Here is a 19,417-nt window from a genome sequence, read left to right on the forward strand (position 1 = left end):
ACTCCTTCAGCGCTCTCTGCTCTCCCAGGAGAAAAAGTCACTATCAACTGTAAAGCCAGCAGCTCCGTGAGCAGCTACCTAGCCTGGTACCTGCAGAAACCTGGAGAAGCTCCTAAACTCCTGATCTATTACGCAAGCACCCTTCAATCTGGGATCCCAGCTCGTTTCAGTGGCAGTGGATCTGGGACTGACTTCACTCTGACCATCAGCGGTGTCCAGGCTGAAGATGCAGGAGATTATTACTGTCAGCAGTATAGCAGCTTCCCTCTCACACAGTGATACATGTCCGTACAAAAACCTCCCTCAGCTCTACAGGAACTGCTCTGGTTCATAAACAGAACCCACAGGGGGCTGAGGCGGATACCAGCTGCAGCGCTGCAGGCTTGTCAGACCGGTATGCTTTTGATTTGAACATTGTAACAACATTCCTAGCTATACCAGGTTGTTTGTGAACCCTAAGCAATCTGATACCTGAAGTCAAGGTGATTACATCACTGTGAGTCTGATACCTGAGGTGAAGGTCATTACATCACTGTGAGTCTGATACCTGAGGTGAAGGTCATTACATCACTGTGAATCTGATACCTGAAGTCAAGGTGATAACATCACTGCGAGTCTGATACCTGAGGTGAAGGTGATTACATCTCTGTGAATATGATACCTGAGGTGAAGGTGATTACATCACTGTGACTCTGGTACCTGAGGTGAAGGTGATTACATCACTGTGACTATGATACCTGAGGTGAAGGTGATTACATCACTGCAAGCCTTAGGCACGGAGTATCAGGAGAGGAAGGGGTCAGGAGGGAACTGAGATTCTGCTGGTTTTAACAACGATTCAGATTTTGCTGCTGATGTATTAATTTTTAAAATGTTTTGTTTAGGTTGTGTGAGGGTGGGGGGGTCTACTTCAGTCTTGCACTAGAGCCCAGTAAATCAGGGCCCAGTAAACCAGTGCCCAGTAAATCAGGGCCCAGTAAACCAGAGCCCAGTAAATCAGGGTCCAGTAAATCAGGGCCCAGTAAACCAGAGCCCAGTAAATCAGGGTCCAGTAAATCAGGGTCCAGTAAACCAGAGCCCAGTAAATCAGGGTCCAGTAAATCAGGGCCCAGTAAACCAGAGCCCAGTAAATCAGGGTCCAGTAAATCAGGGTCCAGTAAACCAGAGCCCAGTAAATCAGGGTCCAGTAAATCAGGGCCCAGTAAACCAGAGCCCAGTAAATCAGGGTCCAGTAAATCAGGGTCCAGTAAATCAGAGCCCAGTAAACCAGAGCCCAGTAAATCAGGACCCAGTAAACCAGAGCCCAGTAAATCAGGGCCCAGTAAACCAGAGCCCAGTAAATCAGGGCCCAATAAATCAGAGCCCAGTAAATCAGGGTCCAGTAAATCAGAGTCCAGTAAATCAGAGCCCAGTAAATCAGGGCCCAGTAAATCAGGGTCCAGTAAATCAGAGCCCAGTAAATCAGAGCCCAGTAAACCAGAGCCCAGTAAATCAGGGTCCAGTAAATCAGAGCCCAGTAAATCAGGGTCCAGTAAATCAGAGCCCAGTAAATCAGGGTCCAGTAAATCAGGGCCCAGTAAATCAGGGTCCAGTAAATCAGGGTCCAGTAAATCAGGGTCCAGTAAATCATAACCCTGTGTCAGTGTTTAACATATATACACCAGTGACGTGTTTAAAACTAAAAGGAAGTGTGCAGATAAATGATCCCGCGGAGCCATGAACAGGTTCATTTTCAACACCTCCTCTGATAATCTTTGATTTTCTACCTGTAATTAAGCACTAGTAGTAATGTCAAGCAGTGGTATTTCACTGGGTTCACTGCTACAATTCATTTTCAACTGGAACAGTGCAGTTGTTCAGCTTTCATATTGAGGCTTGTGCACTGCTAGCTAACATCCAGTCATTCGAGTGCAGCACAGGGATTTGTTTGCATCGTTCATTATTTAAGACGATTCAAGTCGAGTCAATTAATTTGTGTATTAATAAAACGGCATTCTTAGGCGGTCTCATTTTTCTTCAATGACACCAAAAAATGTAGGGTAATTAAACAATTAGCTTATTCTTGAATCAAGTGAAAAGTGCAACTAAGTTTAAACTTTTAAAGTTTATACTGTTCAAATTGTCATATGCATCTCAAAAAAGTCTCTGCCTTTTCACTTTTTAAAATGCTCTCTAAATTACCTTTACAAGATACTTACCTTCAAGAACACAACTTGCAATTCTTGGGATTTGGGGATTTTGTGCTTGTTTAGCACTTACCCTGAACAAGCGGGATGTGGGTGTTGTAGGTATAACATTGTGCGGAGATGCCATTGTCACTGGTTGTGCCACATGGTGCTACTTGCAGGTATTTGTAATCAATAGATGCTCAATAACTACATTTTGAACATTGTATTTTGTAACAGGATTGCCCCGGTTGGAGGAGCCAAACCATGCAATGTCAAAATTTCTGCTGCCAGCCTTGCTGCTGTTAGCAGTGCCGCTGCCAGCGTTGCCAAGGCTGGAGGAGTCAGCCTCACCGCTGTTAGCAGTGGTGCTGCCAGCCTTGCCAAGGCTGGAGGAGTCAGCCTCGCCGCTGTTAGCAGTGGTGCTGGCAGCCTTGCTAAGGCTGGAGGAGTCAGCCTCGCTGCTGTTAGCAGTGGTGCTGGCAGCCTTGCTAAGGCTGGAGGAGTCAGCCTCGCCGCTGTTAGCAGTGGTGCTGCCAGCGTTGTCAAGGCTGGAGGAGTCAGCCTCGCCGCTGTTAGCAGTGGTGCTGCCAGCGTTGCTAAGGCTGGAGGAGTCAGCCTCGCCGCTGTTAGCAGTGGTGCTGCCAGCGTTGCTAAGGCTGGAGGAGTCAGCCTCGCCGCTGTTAGCAGTGGTGCTGCCAGTGTTGCCAAGGCTGGAGGAGTCAGCCTCGCTGCTGTTAGCAGTGGTGCTGCCAGCGTTGTCAAGGCTGGAGGAGTCAGCCTCGCCGCTGTTAGCAGTGGTGCTGCCAGCGTTGCCAAGGCTGGAGGAGTCAGCCTTGCCGCTGTTAGCAGTGGTGCTGCCAGCCTTGCTAAGGCTGGAGGAGTCAGCCTCGCTGCTGTTAGCAGTGGTGCTGCCAGCGTTGCCAAGGCTGGAGGAGTCAGCCTCGCCACTGTTAGCAGTGGTGCTGCCAGCGTTGCCAAGGCTGGAGGAGTCAGCCTCGCCGCTGTTAGCAGTGGTGCTGCCAGCGTTGCCAAGGCTGGAGGAGTCAGCCTCGCCGCTGTTAGCAGTGGTGCTGCCAGCGTTGCCAAGGCTGGAGGAGTCAGCCTCGCCGCTGTTGGCAGTAGTGCTGCCAGCCTTGCCAAGGCTGAAGGAGTCAGCCTTGCTGCTGTTAACAATGTTGCTGCCAGCCTTGCCAATCATTGCATAAACAAACAAGATAAAAAGATACAGACTCAATTAAGAAAAAAACTCTTTAATATTAACAAAGGTAAATGGATACAGTATGGAGTTTCATTTAAACATGTATACACAGAACAAAGTTATACCAGGTTAAGAAAGTATCAAAGACTCTTAAAAACTACTGTATCAAAATAATTCATAGTATCATTTGTTTGTATGATAAATACCCAACAAATTCTACTTAGTTAAAATCATCTAGATTATAAAAATCTTAGAAGTAATTTAAACATTTAATGTGCACATCTTATTTTATCATGAAATGTCTTAAAACAGCTAAATAAATGTAATAATTGTATCAACACATTTTACATTTATTTAAGCAGATTACATCAAGCATTTAACACGTTTAATACATTTGCAAATAGTATTGCTATGGAGGCACCAACAAGAATTTATGAATGAAGAAGAAAAAGTCTTTATAATCCAAAAGACAGAATTTGTCAGTCTTGAAGTTACTTGTAGTAGGAATATTTTCTTTCTTAGCGGAGCATTTGAACAATCAGTCTTTTGAGTTCACTACAGCATAAGAAAACATGAACCAGGAATTGATTGAGAGATATCAAATAATCGAAGAGCATAATTCTTCATGTCTTGTATTTGGATTTTTATAATATTTGAGAATAGGTGTGTCTCTTAGCTTATCTTTCAATTGGTTGACTTTCCTAGTCATTCCATTGGAGAATCCTCAATCAGTAATCTTATTGGTTATTTTGAATGCAAGCAGATGAAATCATAACTTTATTACAAAGTTACCTCCTTTTCTTCATTCAGACAAAAGATCATAAATCACAGAAAATGCATTCAGTTAAAAATACTCTTATGAAATAACTTTTCTTTAATAAGTTATTCATTTTTACTTAATAATAACATTTCTTTTCTCCTGAGGTATTTTCACACAATGCAGTACCAAAAATAAATAATTTATTAAGTCCAGTAATACTCATTCTAAGGAATCAATTTGATTTTAACTCATTTCCTGAATGATAAATTACTTCATTTTTAGAGATTCAAGTAAGGCTTTTAATACCTTATATTTTCTATGTTGATACATTTAAGAGTTCACAAGAATACTATTTTTTTTACAAAACTTAACACATTTTATCACAACGCCAATGCATTTCAAGCACAAACTGAACCATCTTCATCGTCCACTAGATGGCAGTATTACGCTATTTTTGACCAGATCTATTATGGAGTTCTCTTTCGCAGACACAATGTCTGTTAACACCTTTTAATAGTCCTGTTATCAGTTTCAATATACAAGGTGTAAACCGACATCTGTTTGAAGTTTGGTACTTAGTTCTGACTTTGTTTAGAAAGGTTCCATCTGGCAGATCCACACATCTTAAACCAGTCCTCTCAATTTATAATCCACTTAAATCTGGTATCCTTTCAAAGGTGCTATCTTCAAAGAATGTCTGAAATCTGGGGGATTAAATCATTTAAAAACACAGATGGCATTCTGGACTTTAAACTTAAACCCTTCTATTGAAAGGAATTGTATTAACAATGAGAAAGTCTTCACAACAAAGGCAAACAGAGGTAATAACAGGAAGCAGGAGTTGGAGTTGAAGCCCAGAATTACGTCACTTAAGAACATAAGAATGTTTATAAACGAGAGGAGGCCATTCAGCCCATCTTGCTCGTTTGGTTGTTAGTAGCTTATTGATCCCAGAATCTCATCAAGCAGCTTCTTGAAGGATGCCAGGGTGTCAGCTTCAACAACATTACTGGGGAGTTGTTTCCAGACCCTTACGATTCTCTGTGTAAAAAAGTGCCTCCTATTTTCTGTTCTGAATGCCCCTTTATCTAATCTCCATTTGTGACCCCTGGTCTTGTTTCTTTTTTCAGGTCGAAAAAGTCCCCTGGGTTGACATTGTCAATACCTTTTAGGATTTTGAATGCTTGTGCCGCACCTGGATCGGTATTACGTTTGCAATTCTCCAGTCTGTTGGTACAACCCCTGTGTCAAGAGACTGTTGCATGATCTTGTTTGGACCCCCTTACTGAATTATTATACCAATTACAGCTGTCGACGGTGACATGTGTCTGCCAGAATTGCTTGATTCCTTCTACTAACTGTTCCTTGTTGACGGGCTTCCACTCGCTCCTTCACAGCATGCCACACCATTCCGATAGGATTTAGATCAGGAGAACTGAAATATTAGGTTGGTGAATTAGACCTATTTAAACAAAGCCTCTTTGAATAGCCTATTGCAAATTATGGTTAGTCCACATCATCATGTGTTTACAGTTGTTGTCTAGCTATACACTGTAACCCGAATGTCTATGAATACAAGTTAACTGCTCATTTACATTGTAATTTTGGCTTGCAATTCGAAAGAAGAGGAAATTAGGCTAGTTCTCTATTCGCACTTCATGTAGTCAAGCCTAACGTGAACATGAATCAAATCCACCGCTGCAGCATGCTTTGGTGTTTGAACGAGTTGACTCCAATCCATCAATAAATACACATTTGCTTTTCAATGCATAAATAAATACACATTTGTTTTTTTTCATTATTTCAGGAGGCTACTGCAAGCTACTTCCTCTGCTGGTGTTCTGACCCAGTTGCTCTGCCAGCATGCATGCAGTGGCTGCTATGGACGTGTGTTTCGGGTCATTGTCTGAAAAGAGATATACACTAATACATTTTAAAAGATTACATTTCATCAGCTGCACATATAACAAACTGAAGACGTTTTAACAAAGGAGGATACGGACAACATGCCTCACATGTCGACCTGATCCTATCCAGTTTTAAATAACTTTAGCATAACAGAGGCAGAAGTGTTAAAGGGACTAGGAGCTCTTAAAATAAACAAATCCCCTGAGCCGGATGAGATCCTCCCAATAGTACTCAAAGAAATGAAAGAAGTTATTTACAAACCGCTAACCAAGATCATGCAACAGTCTCTTGACACAGGGGTTGTACCGACAGACTGGAAAATAGCAAACGTAATACCGATCCAGAAAAAGGGAGACAAAACCGAACCAGGTAACTACAGACCAATAAGTCTGACTTCTATTATATGTAAACTTATGAAAACTATAATAAGATCCAAAATGGAAAATTACCTATATGGTAACAATATCCTGGGAGACAGTCAGCATGGTCTTAGGAAAGGGAGATCGTTTCTAACTAACCTGCTTGATTTTTTTGGATAATGGATAACTGCAAAGCATACAACATGGTTTATTTAGATTTCCAGAAAGCTTTTGACAAAGTCCTGCATAAAAGATTAATTCTCAAACCGAACGCAGTAGGGATTCAAGGAAATGCATGCACATGGATTAGGAAGTGGTTAACATGTTGAAAACAGAAAGTACTGATTAGAAGAGAAACCTCAAAATGGAGCGAGGTAACCAGTGGAGTACCACAGGGATCAATATTAGGTCCTCTGCTATTTCTAATCTACATTAATGACTTAGATTCTGGTATATTAAGCAAACTTGTTAAATTTGCAGACGACACAAAAATAGGAGGAGTGGCAAACACTGTTGCAGCAGCAAAGTTCATTCAAAATGATCTAGACATCATTCAGAACTGGGCAGACACATGGCAAATGACATTTAATAGAGAAAAGTGTAAGGTACTGCAAGCAGGCAATAAAAATGTGCATTATAAATATCATATGGGAGATACTGAAATTGAAGAAGGAATCTATGAAAAAGACCTAGGAGTTTATGTTGACTCAGAAATGTCTTCATTTAGACAATGTGGGGAAGCTATAAAAAAGGCCAACAAGATGCTCGGATATATTGTGAGAAGTGTTGAATTTAAATCAAGGGAAGTAATGTTAAAACTTTACAATGCATTAGTAAGACCTCATCTAGAATATTTTGTTCAGTTCTGGTCACCTCATTACAAAAAGGATATTGCTGCTCTAGAAAGAGTGCAAAGAAGAGCAACCAGAATTATCCCGGGTTTAAAAGGCATGTCATATGCAGACAGGCTAAAAGAATTGAATCTATTCAGTCTTGAACAAAGAAGACTACGTAGCGATCTGATTCAAGCATTCAAAATTCTAAAAGGTATTGACAATGTCGACCCAGGGGACTTTTTCAACCTGAAAAAAGAAACAAGGACCAAGGGTCACAAATGGAGATTAGATAAAGGGGCATTCAGAACAGAAAATAGGAGGCATTTTTTTACACAGAGAATTGTGAGGGTCTGGAACCAACTCCCCAGTAATGTTTTTGAAGCTGACACCCTGGGATCCTTCAAGAAGCTGCTTGATGAGATTCTGGGATCAGTAAGCTACTAACAACCAAACAATGTGTGTATTGATTGCTCTGCCCTGATGGGGGTGTGTGTAACTGACTTGAATATTCTGTCCTGGAGGGGATGTGTGTAACTGACTTGAATGTTCTGCCCTGGAGGGGATGTGTGTAACTGACTTGAATGTTCTGTCCTGGAGGGGATGTGTGTAACTGACTTGAATGTTCTGTCCTGGAGGGGATGTGTGTAACTGACTTGAATGTTCTGCCCTGAAGGAGATGTGTGTAACTGACTTTTATATTACAAAATAGAAGCTTTAAGTGAAATAAGACTGCTGTCAAGTGGACTGGTTTAATAATTGCAGTCATGTGTTCAGTATTTTATGCTTAATAGAGATTTTTGTCCTTTTGATTGGCAGAGTAATAAATTAACATTAAGCAACGATCTTTGACCACACCTGCTGTTGCAATGCACCAGTGAGCACCTCATACATATGCAATTAGGAGCTCTATGAATGTTCGCATGAATGTTCAAAGCAGCTGGACCCTTGGATGCACCAGTGAGCACCTCATATAGATGCTATGTAGAATCGGTCTGGAGCGCCACAATCACTGTTTAAAGCAGCTCCACCCTCTGACAGGAGAGGACTGCAGACAGTTTCATGAGCTGAATTAACAAGGTGGCCGCTGTGAAGCAGGTCACTTCAATGGCAAGAGCATGTGGACATTATCACCTCAAAGACCTGGTTCTGCTGAAGACACTTCTGTATGTGTGCAAAGTAAAGGTGACTTGTTTACAGTTACTGAGACTGTAAACACATTTTGAAAGCATTTCTTTCTGTGTTTTGATTCTGTTGGAGCTAAATGAAAGCCAATGTTTCACACAAACAGCATCCTAATCACCTCTGTTTTCTGTGAGAACATTTAACTGGAGATGCATCCGAAATGTATTCTAGAATAAGAGGATGAGATTTATAAGCATATGGAATGTTTAGGTAAGTATTATTATTATTATTATTATTATTATTATTATTATTATTATTAGTAGTAGTAGTAGTAGTAGTAGTAGGAGTAGGAGTAGTAGTAGTATTCATACATGTTGATGATACAGTTAAAAGAAGTTGCTAGATGTTTGTGTCGTCTTAGTTGTTGTTATTATATGAAGTGCTTGAGTCTTCACTATGGAATCAGTCATTCAGTGGCAGGCTGTTGTAGTTACTGTATGCTGTCAATTAACTGTTTATAAAAGAAATGAGCACATTGTATGGTGTCATTTTATTGACTTGGAGTCCGCTTGGTCCCCAAGGCAACCTGTCTTGCTGTGTGCTGTTCTATTTTAATAACAGTTCAGCACTGTTATAGGTTACTTGATTGGGTAACTGATATAAACAATGTTGACAGGTTGTACTGTAATAATAATAATAATAATAATAATAATAATAATAATAATAATAATAATAATAATAGACAGATGCTGAATGAACACTGACTCTCTATGCTGCAGCTACTGGCATAGCAGTGGTTTTTGTACAGGGGCTGCATTAGTTCAGATCACTGTGGTACACTTTCGGACCAGGGACCAAGCTGGTTGTGAAATGTAAGTCTCATTTATCAGCGCAGTTTACCACCATGTGGAGGCTTTATTGTGTTTATTTGCTTTTTGTAAAAGAAAAAGAAGTTTGCAAATCCGTCAAATTTAGAGTGAAAATCTCCAATCCAGTGAGCAGCTGAAGAAAAACAAACATTTCATTGCCGTGTATTTGTTCTGCATTTCTCTATTGGTTTATTATTATCATTACAGTTTCCTACCTGGTATTGAATAGTCCTTGCTTATCTGCTAGATACTTGTGTTAATTCCAGTGCTGCAGCCCATACAATACTTTCAGGCAGGACACCAGGCTGTGTGTAAAATGTAAGTTCATTCTTTGCATTGGCTTAGCCAGACATGTAATTGTTGTATTTTTAACATTTATTCATAAATATATTTGATTTGGCTTCAGTCACACTGATCTGTGATTCAGTGTGTTAACTGAGGGAGTTTTTGTACAGAGGCTGCATTAGTTCAGATCACTGTGGTTCACTTTCGGACCGGGGACCAAGCTGGTTGTGAAATGTAAGTCTCATTTATCAGTGCAGTTTACCACCATGTGGAGGCTTTATTATTATAAGAGAAAACAAAGGGTTTTTGAAACAAATATGCATAATTTAGACTCAAACATTGAAACCCTCAGTTTGAATTATAGTCTTGCAGGTACAAGACTCTAACGAGAGGTCTTAATCAGTAATAATGTACATTTCAACATGCTCAAAGACTAAGAAGTGAGCAAGGGAATTACAGAGACAAAGAAAAGTATCTGCATTTTACACCATGAGCTGCGTCTGTGTAGCTCACATGTGAATCACTTTTCATTTCATGGGAAATAATGCTAATGCCCTGCTTTATTGAGTCTTTAAAAGCTGTCCTGAACCTCCTAATGCAGGGAAATTTACTTATTTTATTGCTAAATCATCTGAAACAGAGGAATAGGATCTGAGGAACATGGCAGGGTTTTTGTACAGGGGCTGGGTTAGAATGAATCACTGTGGTGGACTTTCGGACCAGGGACCAAGCTGGTTGTGAAATGTAAGTTATTCCTTTCATTCCCTTAACCAGGCAGGTAATTGTTGTATTTTAACATTTATTTAATAACAATTGCACATTGCTTTCCATTCTCCTTTCATCAATTCTTCTTTATAATATAGCAGACACGACAGAAAAGAGGGCAAATCTGTAAAAGAAAAGAAACAAATGTAAAATAGGAATGAGAATAAGAATGAGAATAAGAATAAGAATGAGAATAGTAATGAGAATAAGAATAGGAATGAGAATAGGAACAGTAAACGTGTGTTGAATGCAGGCAGTGGTTTTTGTACAGGGGCTCTATTAACTCAGATCACTGTGGTATACTTTCGGACCGGGGACCAAGCTGGTTGTGAAATGTAAGTCTTATTTATCAGTGCAGTTTACCACCATGTGGAGGCTTTATTGTGTTTATTTTATTTATTTTTAAAAAAAAAAAGAACTAGTAAGTTTGAAAATCGGTCAAATTTAGAATTTAGAGTGAGAATCTCCAATCCAGTGAGCAGCTGAAGGAAAATAAACATTTCATTGCCGTGTTGTGCATTTCTCTATTGGTGTATTATTATTATTACAGTATGTTGAGTGGTACTGAATATTCGGGTTATCTGCTGGATGCTTGTATAATGCAGTAGTTAAGTGAGCTTGGTATGGACTCAGCAAGTCACAGGATTTTGTACGAGGCTCTGTTAGAATGAATCACTGTGTCGTACTTTCGGACCAGGGACCAAGCTGGTTGTGAAATGTAAGTTATTCCTTTAATTCCCTTAACCAGGCAGGTAATTGTTGTATTTTAACATTTATTTATTAACAATTGCACATTGCTTTCCATTCTCCTTTCATCAATTCTTCTTTATAATATAGCAGACATGACTGAAAAGAGAGCAAATCTGTAAAAGAAAAGAAACAAATGTAAAATAGGAATGAGAATAAGAATGAGAATAAGAATAAGAATGAGAATCCGAATAATAATGAGAATAAGAATGAGAATAATAATGAGAATGAGAATAAGAATCCGAATAAGAACAGTAAAACCAGCACACATGATGATAAATCCGTGTTAAGTTGTTGCAAAATGTAAGTTAATTCTTTGCATGGCTTAGCCAGACAGGTAATTGTTGTATTATTTTGTTTTCGTAAATCATTTTTTAATTTTGCTTCTTGCAAAATCAAGCTGCTACGTTAACACAAACTTAACTCTTTTTTTTAAAAGGCTACAAGAGGAATGTAATATTTCTGTTATAACTTTAACACTTATTTATTAACTGTTGCACATTGCTTTCCATTCTCTTTTTAGCCATTCGTATTTACAAGAGACCAGAAACGAATGAAAATAGAGCTTCTCTGCAAAAAATAAATAATAATAATAATAATAATAATAATAATAATAATAATAATAATAATAATAACTGTAAGGAGAGGAATGTGAGACCGAGTTTTTATACAGGGGCTGCATTAGCTCAGATCACTGTGGTTCACTTTCGGACCGGGGACCAAGCTGGTTGTGAAATGTAAGTCTCATTTATCAGCGCAGTTTACCACCATGTGGAGGCTTTATTTTGTTTATTTGCTTTTTTGTAAAAGAAAAAAAGAAGTTTGCAAATTTAGAATTTAGAGTGAAAATCTCTCCAAATCAGTGAGCAGCTGAAGAAAAACAAACATTGCATTGCCGTGTATTTGTTCTGCATTTCTCTATTGGTTTATTCAGAACTATTTCTTGTATAATGACAAGCTGCTAGTTCTGGGGTTTCAGGACTATTTAATATTGACAAGCAGCTATTTCTGGGGTTTCAGGACTATTTGATATTGACAAGCTGCTAGTTCTGGGGTTTCAGGACTCCGGTCAGCCACAGCTGTCAGCAATTGAACAATGTAGACTTGCTGTTTTCATTTGTGCTGCTTATTTTAAAGAAGTGTATTAACTGAATACTTCATTATCAAAGAGGTTTCAGGAAGCCATAACTTTTGAAAAATAAAAATAAAATACTTTAAAAAGATTATTCTTAATGTTATTCCCCTCATGAAGTCTACTTCCACTAGCAAATTTCACTCATGTGTAGTAACATCACGGTGAAGCACAGGCAAGCTTGGTTAATCAAAGCTAAGTATTGTAAAGCAATGAAAAACATGGTTATTGTTTGTAAAGCATTGAACATGCAAAGTATACGTTTGGTAAAAACATGACAAATAGCAAATACAGATCTTCAGTATGTACAGTACGACATTCTGAAACTCCAAGTTACCTTTAGAGCAGCAATACAAAAAAAAAATAGTACTAGGAGATTATTATTATTGCCATTTCTGTTATCTTTAACCGTTGACTGACATTTTGTTTGTAAATGTTTAATTGTTTAAAAAAAACTCTTTAAATATGACATTGTGATAAACTGTCTTTGCATATTTATACATCTGCTTGCGATGTGATAAAATAACACAGCCTGTGAATATGTTTTTGTGAATAGGAAAATCATATACCTTTAAAAAGACAGTTTAATCTAAATCTAGATTTAGTGATAAAGATGTTTATAAAAGAATAGAATTAGATATAGACAGGGCGGATAATAATATGCTTATGCACAGCACTTTTGCAGTTTTACTATTTGTTTCCCTTGGTTACACTATGCATTTACCACATTTTGTCCATTTTTGAGAGTGTACTGCACACTTGCCCTTGAGTGAAATTGAACATCACAGCTTGATACACTAAGTGTCATGTGGAGAGCCTCCCATGTTAATACAATGCACACAACCTGGTTTAATACACCGTGAAGATGTTCTGTATCACTTAACATAGGGCCCTGCTGTACGGAATAATGTACAATCTGTCAGCATGTTATTGATTATGTTATTAACAGCTATTGATTATATTTAAAAATAATAACACTGAATGGCAGCACACTTGTGGAATATGTTTTGCTATAACATGTTTTAAGAAAACTATAATTCATGTTTTTACATGATTCATATTTATAACCACATATAACAGATCTCTAAACTAATATATGTATAGTATATCAGTCTATAGCTGTGCATTTGTAACTGTTAGATGTGTTATCATGACATGGAGACTATAAATGTCCTATTAAAATGAACTCTTATTTTGCATGATACTCAGAGCCTGGATAGACATGTTTATAGTGGTTACGTTACATTCAGGAACCTCATTGAAAATGATACTCTCTAAAACCCTGTAAGTTAGACACAGTTAAATAAATCTGATCTTTTTTTGCTTTGCTTTTCCACAGCTGGAAGCCCCACTGCTCCTTCCTCCGTCTCCCTGCTTCCTCCCTCCAAGCTGGAGCTCGACTCAAAGAGCAAAGCCACCCTGGTCTGCCTGGTGAATAATTTCTACCCTGAAATCGTGGATATCAAGTGGACGGTGGACGGGGCGGCCCAGTCGACTGGTGTGCTGACCAGCACAATGAAGCAGAAGGATGGGAAATACAGCGCAAGCAGCAGCCTGACCCTCACCAAGGCCGTGTGGAACAGCAAGGAGAAGTACACCTGCACTGTGAAGCACGAGGCTGTGAGCACTCCCATGAGCGAGTCCATCAGCAGGAGCCAGTGCACACTATTAGATGCCTAAAGGGCAAGAGAATCCCGCTGCTTGTAATGTCCAGCTTTCTTTGGGTATGAATTAGGAGGGTCACTGTGATGTCTTTGTGTAAGAGCAGCAGACAGTGTAAGAATGGGAAAGGTTCAATGTGCCCGACCCTTATGGTTGACTTCCTTCTATTCGCTGTTTAGTTAGTGCCTTGTCTATTGTTGTTTTGCTTGTCAATGTTAATCTAATGACAATTGTATGTTTCGTGTGTTTTGCTCTGAGTGTAGTAATAAAACATTTAAAAAAAAGTATTTACTTGTTGTATTTGTGTTTTATCACCCAAATATAAAACTGTGGACATGAACTTATGAAATGAGTTATTCTCTCTAAGTAACATCATGACCTTATGAAATTAATTCTTCTCTCTAAGTAACATCATGACCTTATGAAATTAATTCCTCTCTCTAAATAACATCATGACCTTATGAAATTAATTCTTCTCACTGTAAATTCTGAGTGTGAGACACGATGGTGGTGCTCACACTTCTAAATTACTTCTGTTTGTGCTAAAAATCTGAACTACATGAAGCACTGAATCAAGGGAGATCTTTACACCAGCCCTGGAGGTGCTGCACAATAAATACATGAGTAACAAAGAGGACAATAATTAAACACATGAGTAACAAAGAGGACAATAATTAAACACATGAATAATAAAGAGGACAATAATTAAACACATGAGTAACAAAGAGGACAATAAATAAACACATGAGTAACAAAGAGATCACTAAACATGCCCCCACAAAGATAGTAGCTGCTAAAAAACAAGTCTCATTAAAATACACACCTCGTAATAATTCAATAAAAGTACTAAATACAACTTGACGTCCCCAATGATAAATTCTAATAAAACCAATCAATCAATCTTTATTGATTATATAGCGCAGTTCACGATAAAGCGCCTCAAAGAGCTTTACAGATAAAAATGACAACAATAACATACAAAACAAATAAAAGATATGATAACAAAATACAAACACTGCCTTAAATGACATGCAGTAAAATAGTAGTGATTTAAATCATTACTTTAAAAAGCAGTGTTAAAAATAATAGTATAATAAAATTAAAATACGTAGTAAAAAAGACTGATAAAATGTTCCATTCAAAATACATATGCTAAATTATAAAAATGTATTTTTTTTAAATTAAAAAGCAGCTAGAGATGGTGCCTCCCTTACAAATCATGGCAGAACATTCTACAACTTAGGGGCTCTAGAGCTGAACACTCTGCCACTTGCCTTTTTTCTCTGTGTCCATGGAATACTGAGTAACCCTTCATCCTGTGATCTAAGAGAGTGACTCGGGGTGTATGAGATCATATCCATGGAATACTGAGCAAGCCTTCATCTTGTGATCTTAGAGAGCGACTCGGGGTGTATGAGATCATATCCATGGAATACTGAGCAAGCCTTCATCTTGTGATCTTAGAGAGCGACTCGGGGTGTATGAGATCATATCCATGGAATACTGAGCAAACCTTCATCCTGTGATCTAAGAGAGCGACTCGGGGTGTATGAGATCATATCCATGGAATACTGAGCAAACCTTCATCCTGTGATCTAAGAGAGCGACTCGGGGTGTATGAGATCATATCCATGGAATACTGAGCAAACCTTCATCCTGTGATCTAAGAGAGTGACTCTGGGTGTATGAGATCATATCCATGGAATACTGAGCAAACCTTCATCCTGTGATCTTAGAGAGCGACTTGGGATGTATGAGATCATATCCATGGAATACTGAGTAACCCTTCATCCTGTGATCTAAGAGAGCGACTTGGGATGTATGGGCTCAGCAAGTTTTTCAGATATAGGGGAGCAAGGTCATTTAAAGTTAAAATCCAGACCTAAAAAAATAAACCGTACAGGAAGCCAGTGTAAGGCTGCTAACACAGGGGCAATGTGTTTATGCTTCTTTGTTCTTGATAAAACTCTGGCAGCAGCATTCTGCACAAGCTGCAATCGAGATAAAACACAATTTGAAATACCAGAGACAAGAGCACTGTAATAATCAGTTCTAGATGTTATAAAGGCATGCATCTGTCTCTCAGCATTCTGCAGTGAAAGAGAATATCTTAGCAATATTTCTTAAATGAAAGAATACATTTTAGTTGCATTCCTAATGTGTGGCTCGAATGAAAGATCTGGATCAAAAATGACACCCAAATTTCTCATTTCAGCCTTCAGCTCAGAGGTGTAACTACCAAATGTGAAATCAGATGGATTTGTATTGTTTAGTTGATTCTGGGATCCCAAGAGCATCATCTCTGTTTTATTTGAGTTTAACATTAAAAGATGTTTTTTTTTACATGTATTGCTTAATACAGGCAGTCAGACTATTTTCAGCTCAGGTGTCACCCGGTTTCAGAGATAAAAATAATTGAGTATCATCAGCATAGCAATGAAAATGTACCTCCTGTCAACAGGCAATACCACCCAAGGGGAGCTGCATATAGAAGAAAAAAAAACTGGACTAAGAACAGAAGCCTGCGGGACACCACGTGCAACTTCAGATAAAAAAGAGGATTCTTCCTCAATTCTAACAAATTGAAATCTATTAGAAAGATAGGATTCAAACCAAGACAGGACACAGCCTGACAATCCCACTATATTCTTCAGATGATTGCTCACATTAGGACGATCGATTGTGTCGAATGCTGCACTTAGATCTAGAAGTATAAGAACTGGGGGTGAGCCTCTATCGGAAGATAGCGGCACATCACTGAGCCCTCTGATAAGAGCAGCTTCAGTACTGTGACCCAGGGGAAGCCTGACTCAAATTTCTCATACATATTATGTAATCAAGAAATGTGTTAAATTGGTAAGCTACTGCCCTCTCTAAAACTTTGGATAAAAGGGAGAGATTGCAAATAAGCCTGAATTGTTAAGAACTTTTGGATCCATAGTAGGTTTTTTGAGCAATGGTTTTACTACAGCAACCTTAAAGGAGCCGGGAACAATGCCAGATGAAAGGGAACTATTGACAATACTTAAAACTGTAGTATTAATCCTAGAGAATACTTCTTTTAATAGTTTAGTAGAAATAGGGTCTAAAGCACGTGCAGTTGATTTTATCTTCATAGCGAGGTTAGTTAGAGCTTGCTGATTATTATAATTATTATTTATTTCTTAGCAGACACCCTTATCCAGGGCGACTTACAATTGTTACAAGATATTTTTATATACAATTACACTGCTGGTGTGATTCAGTCCTGTGCTGTGCTGTGAAGTCTCATAGGACACTGCTGATGTGATTCAGTCCTGTGCTGTGCTGTGAAGTCTCATAGGACACTGCTGATGTGATTCAGCCCTGTTGTGTGTTGAGAGGTCTCATAGGACACTGCTGATGTGATTCAGTCCTGTGCTGTGCTGTGAAGTCTCATAGGACACTGCTGATGTGATTCAGTCCTGTGCTGTGCTGTGAAGTCTCATAGGACATTGCTGATGTGATTCAGCCCTGTGCTGTGTTGAGAGGTCTCAGAGGACACTGCTGATGTGATTCAGCCCTGTGCTGTGCTGTGAAGTCTCATAGGACACTGCTGAAGTGATTCAGCTCTGTGCTGTGAGGTCTCAGAGACAGATAATCACATATGAAATTGTTTATTACAAGGTCAATTAATAACAATGTAATTACACACAGTATCACAATGAGATCATAGGCTTTATAGGCTTTTTGTTTGAGATTTGTTGTTTGTTTGTTAGAAACCTGTAATTGACAGCGCTGAATCTCTTCATTGCAACCCGGCCACTTTATTAGGCACACGAGAGCCATGCCTACGTCGCTAAAAAAGAATTACAATTCTAAATACAGGCATTGAGGCTGATGTGTTAATAATAATAATAATAATAATAATAATAATAATAATAATAATAATAATAATAATAATAATAATAATATTGAAGAAAACAATAATAACTATTTAGCAATTATTTTTGTTAATAGCAGATTATAATGCAGCCTGGCGAATTGCATGTTTTTAATTTCAGACCTTGTCAGATCCCCTACATGCAGAATCCAGGAGCTGTTTCAATGGTAAAGTTATTTGCAAGCTGTACAGTTTGCTTAGACTTGTGACTTCTCTGGGTGTAAATTTAAACCAAGATGTTTGTGCCAGTGGATATATAAAATGTGTGAATCATATCAACATAAGAATGTTCACATTAGATCAAACCCTAACATAGGTAACAGATCAATAATATTGGTAAGGTGCTCTAAAGCAAGGTATCACATTATTTCTATACTTTATTGTCCCTCACTATTAAAGTAGAGCAAGTGGTCTAACTCTTCAGAATATACTTCAAGCAGCTTGCAACATCTGTGTAATTCCCCATTCAATCTGCGGCACATACCAATCAGAGTAAAACAGAACAAAAAACCCTGCTGAACTTTTATTAGATATATGCAAATCCTTGTACTCGCAGTTTCTGTTTCCACTTAACATATTATAGTTTCAGAACCAAAAATACCCTGAGTGCTTGAGAGCACCTGCCAGCGGTCTTGCTTCACTGGCTTACCGACGCAGGCAGGCAGGCAGGCTCGCTCGCTCACTCACTCACACACACAGAGTATTTCGGGCCCTGTTTGCATACAGGCAAGGCTCTCGGAAACCCCTGAAAGCTTTCATAGTGAAGTGCTATCAGGTGGCAGCAGCTGATAAGAAATCTCACAGCAAAAAGAATGCCACGTCCCTTCATATCACAACCTTGCAAACAGAAGTGAACACGATGAACTGGACAAAAAGTGTGCTGCATTGATTAATAATGATGATTTATTAAAAAAACAACTAAATGCATACATTACTATGGGCGGGTGCCAATGCATTATATTATTTTAACATCATAACACTGAGTCACACATTACCCCCCCCCCAAACACACTTATTGCTAATGTCTGGGTTTATGTTACATTTGAACTGTACACACATGAAAGAAATCGGAATAAGGTTCCCTTTCTCAAGCTGTTGCCTCTCTTCAGCATTGAGTTAGGGTTAGGGTTAGGTTTAGGTTACTGCAGTAAAATACATTTTTATTGATCAATACTATGGATGAGATTCTCAGAACACGTTTTAGTTCAGATAACTTTATTTGCTCTAAGCTGTGTGTAAATTATATTGAGTCATCTTCTTCAATTCTGGACAAATTGATTTTTCAAGCAATTACAGAATTTCACATCTATGAAAACATATTTTGAGGTACTTAAAAAACTGAAACAATTACTTACAAAATATATTATAAATCAATCAATTTTTATTTCTTATATAGCACCATTTGTGATAAATCACCTCAAAGCAATTTACAGATAAAAACAACAAAAATCAGTAACATATAAAACAATTTTGAGAAATAGTAAAAAATAAGATGTTAAAAAAATACCACTTTAAATTACATGCAGTAAAGTAGTGAAAAAAAGTATTTTTAATTATTACTTTAAAAATGATCACATTCATTTATCACATAGCATGGTGATGATCACACTCTGAGTCATATAGCATGACGATGATCACACTCCAAGTCATATAGCATGGAGATGATCACACTCCGAGTCATATAGCATGGAGATGATCACACTCC

General features: G+C 38.4%; 1 gene segment (V, D, J or C); it reads left to right on the forward strand.

Annotated features, from left to right (window-relative positions):
- Positions 1-14,098, forward strand: part of LOC117420576 (immunoglobulin kappa light chain-like) — a 48,809-nt gene extending 34,711 nt beyond the window's left edge. Inside the window, 2 exon segments of the V gene segment in view lie at positions 9,704-9,739; positions 13,489-14,098. Of these exon segments, the coding sequence occupies positions 9,704-9,739; positions 13,489-13,829 (377 nt within the window).
- The last annotated feature ends 5,319 nt before the right edge of the window (positions 14,099-19,417 follow it).

This window comes from Acipenser ruthenus, chromosome 1, assembly GCF_902713425.1.
Source record: "Acipenser ruthenus chromosome 1, fAciRut3.2 maternal haplotype, whole genome shotgun sequence".
In the NCBI taxonomy this organism is placed as follows: Eukaryota; Metazoa; Chordata; class Actinopteri; order Acipenseriformes; family Acipenseridae; genus Acipenser; species Acipenser ruthenus.